Genomic DNA, 3,755 nt, shown 5'->3' on the forward strand with positions numbered 1-3,755 from the left:
AATACAATACAGGATGTGAAAGTAAGCTAGAAAGGGGTTGGATTGGGCATGCGGCCATGGGCAACAGGCCCTGGACAAGCATGACCGTTACACCTAGCAACCTTAAAAGACTAGGAAGTAGGCTGTGTTTCCTGAGCTTCTCCGCAGCTAGCCTTAAATACTACATCAGCTTGCTAAGTATCTGAAAACCAATATAAATCCTGGTCTTTCGGATAGCCAAGTAGTTGTTAAGAAGAGTTTATAAGTATTCAAAAGGCCGTTGGGTGGAGGTTTTATTAATAAATAGACTATAGCCTAACAAACTCAAAGAGAAAACTGTAGTTTACCAGATAATGCACGCCTCATATCTCCATAACGCACACTGGTCCAAACTCCACGTTCTAGTCTGTGTTGAGCAGCCTTTGCAGACGCAAGCTGAAAGCCACTGGATAAAGAAAATGCAATAAAAACAGAGATATTAATGCACATATCTACGACTACGAGCACTAACTGGAAGGGGAGGGGTGACGGACGTAAAGAGTAATTTGATGGTGAATTTGGTGATACAAGGCTATTGGACGGAAGTATAAATTACTTCTCAGTTCTCTCAAAGTAAGCCATGCTGCAGATTTAAATACTCGAATTACCTTTCCTCAAATGCATTCAAGCTATCACTACAGTTAGCGACATCAGCGGCCCTTAAGAATAAACTTCTGGACTGATTTTGTTGAAATGGCCAAAAAGATTCCTTTAAATTGCTTAAAATCTGCATTCATGTACACATATACAAAAGGAGTAAATCAGAAACTATCTAGATTAAGAAAATAATAATTAGGACTACGTTGTTTGTATTGTTTTTTTCCTTTTTTAAAAAATAAAAAATAAAAAAGCTTGCTTTCAAGAAAGAATGGAGAAAGGTCCGACAAAAAGGGTCACCAAACCCTAAAGTAGTTATACAAAAACAGAATAATTCAATCCAAAAGAATAAAGTCTGAAGGATAATTTCCAGAAGCCTTAGTAATAGACATCCAAAGGGAAGCATTAACCTAACAAAAGACCACACATCCTCCTGAGATCTCATGGTTCAATGCTGTTAAAGCTCTCCTTTCTGAAATTTGGTGAGAGAAATCAACTGCTATTACGGCAGGAAGACTCCTTTTCTAATGTTACCATTTACTGTTGGTCTTGCAAATCATTTCTGGTTTGAAGATTTAGTCATTAACAAATATAAGAGTTCGGTTATTAGTAGCAAGTATCAACTGTGATTCCTCAAACTTCAGCTCTTAGGAAGGGTATAAAAAAGCAAATGTTAAATATATATATATATATTTTTAGCCATAAAGAAAACCAACTTTTAAACAGTGACTTAACCAACTTTTAAACAGTGACTTCAAATAGTTAGAGTTGTTTTCCAGTTCGACTTGGTTAGAAAGAAATAATTGCATCTTCAATAACTCCTCAACTTTTGATAAGTCATAGCTTTTCTTATATAAAAAAAAAAAAAAAAAAAAAAAAAAAAAAAAAAAAAAAAAAAAAAAAAAAAAAAAAAAAAAAGAATCTCTCTTATTGTAAGTTTTACTCACCTTCTCTTGTTATAGTCTCATTGATCTTATGGCTAACTGGAGAACTTTTTAAATAGCTATCTTTAATAGGACCAATAGTAATTACCTCCACCAAGAGAGTTTGAGTTGTCATTATGTGTGGCTGATCAGACTCCTTGCTTTTCAGTTTATGATAGCCCGTTGGAAGGCTATAATCATCATGAGGATGATATACCTCTACATCAAAATCTAGAAGACTCCATAAACGAAGCATTTTCAGGATCTCTGAGTATATGAGTGAAAGTAGTGCAGCTGAGCCTGTACGATGGGTCAAGACCTGTCAACATGAAATAAAATATCGCTAACAATAATTCAATTCCATTTAAATAAAATAAGAACAAAAAAAGACAAAAAACTCAAAATAGAAAATAGAGGGCAGAATCTTTTACCGTGTGAAGATATAAAGCTCGTGGTTCTGATTGAGCTTTAGAACTGGCTCTTCTGAAACCCTAAAATGTCAAATGTGTCATGGTCAGAAATGGGAAAAGCATTGAGACCCATCCTGGATTCAACAGTAAATGGACTTATTAAAATTATAAAGCAAAGGTACACTTTTGTCCGATATAAAAAAATCTTACCTTCATGACGTACATATACCACTCTATACTTTCCAAAAAGATTTCAGGTGATGAATTGAATGAAGATTTGTAGTGAGTACAATAGCCCATGGAAAGATCACTTATTCTATTAATAAATGCATCGACGGGAAGAGGGACAGATGAATGAGATACCAAGGAATCATCCTCTGCTGCAATATAAAGAGCAGCTTTCGCCAAATCAACACGCCTATTAATACTAATACTTGTGTCCCTCTCCATCTTAGATAAATAGTGAATCTGACTCAAGAAACCCTTCCTAGCCTCCTGCATAGTCATCAAGTATCAAAACAAGATTTATGTGGCTAATTTGAGCATAGTTCAACTAGTTAAGATATTATAACTCTGAACAAAAATTTAGACATTTGAATCTCCACCCCCACATGTTGTTCATCCCAACGAAGAGAAGAAAAAGAAAAAGGGAGAGATTTATTTGACAAATGACAACCATTTTTTTCCTTAAAGAAATAGAACCTTTCCTTGATTTTTGAGAACCATATTAGCCAGGGCATTGTCAAATCATAAACTAAGAGCGCAAATATCAAGCTGTCGAAGTTTAACATTAGAATGTCTTATCAAATGTGCTCAGTAGATCAAATAATTTATTGTTAATATATTCCATTTTAAAATCAGAGTGCTTATCATGTTAAATTTGTGGATCAATAAGATTTTTCTTCATTCAGTGAGTGTACTCTATATAAGGGTAAATCACCCAGATCTACGCCAAACAATAAATATATAAACAGGAGTAGAGGTTAGAATAAGGATTTTGACCTTAGAATTCATGTTTCAAATTTGGTCCCCGAAGTAGTTCTTATCTTCAATCACCCCACTAATAATTTCTCTTTAAAATACACATATCCCATATTGAAAAAAAGACAACTGATTCAGAAAGAATGTAGAAGACATTGAAAATTTTAAACTCAAGGACAAAGTAAATAAGGGATGAAAGTGAATGAAAAGCAGTAGGGGTAACAAATGAGAAGAGAAAACAGAAGAATGAATATACCTTAGCATGGGTGGAGTCAATTCCAGAAGAATCCATGGCATCGTGGAGAAGGAACTGGAAATCCTTGAGAGAATTGGGTTGCTGTGGAAGAAACCCAGCAGAACAAACCACTCGAAAACACGGAGGAGTGGAGTGGGGTGAAGATGAATTGAATTTGGAGAACTTGAAAGAAGAAGAAGAAATCAGCCTTGGGATGCATAAGGAAGCAGAAGCAGTGAAGGAACTCATTGCCACTTTGAATCCACAAAAAGAATGGAGAGAAAGAAATGGAAGAAAAGAGTTCCGAAGATGGAGAGATATAAAATATGTTTAGGAACATGGCACGTGGAGGAACTAATATATATTAAAATATCCCCCGGCCCACCAAAGGATTTTTTAATTTTTACATAAAAAACCATCATCCTATATTTCAAAAATATTTTCAACAAAAACTTTTAATATTATTTTTGGATAAATTTACTTTTTTTTTTTTATTTTTTTTATTTCGATCTTTTTCATATTTTTAAATAAAGATAAATGCATTTATTTGTTGAGATTTTTTTCTTTTATTTAATTTAATTGGAGAGAGAA

The 3,755-nt window shown here is 34.0% G+C and overlaps 1 protein-coding gene across 1 annotated transcript in view; it reads right to left on the bottom strand.

Moving 5' to 3' along the window:
• LOC120067957 overlaps positions 1–3,495 on the bottom strand; it is an 11,382-nt gene extending 7,887 nt beyond the window's left edge. Inside the window, exons 1-6 of the mRNA XM_039019608.1 lie at positions 3,186–3,495; positions 2,159–2,443; positions 1,970–2,029; positions 1,648–1,857; positions 627–745; positions 327–424 (exon numbers count right to left, since the gene is read on the bottom strand). Of these exons, the coding sequence (XP_038875536.1) occupies positions 327–424; positions 627–745; positions 1,648–1,857; positions 1,970–2,029; positions 2,159–2,443; positions 3,186–3,413 (1,000 nt within the window). The 5' untranslated portion in view covers positions 3,414–3,495. The remainder of the gene's footprint in view (positions 1–326; positions 425–626; positions 746–1,647; positions 1,858–1,969; positions 2,030–2,158; positions 2,444–3,185) is intronic.
• Between the last annotated feature and the right edge of the window lie 260 nt (positions 3,496–3,755).

This window comes from Benincasa hispida, chromosome 12 (genome assembly GCF_009727055.1).
Source record: "Benincasa hispida cultivar B227 chromosome 12, ASM972705v1, whole genome shotgun sequence".
In the NCBI taxonomy this organism is placed as follows: Eukaryota; Viridiplantae; Streptophyta; class Magnoliopsida; order Cucurbitales; family Cucurbitaceae; genus Benincasa; species Benincasa hispida.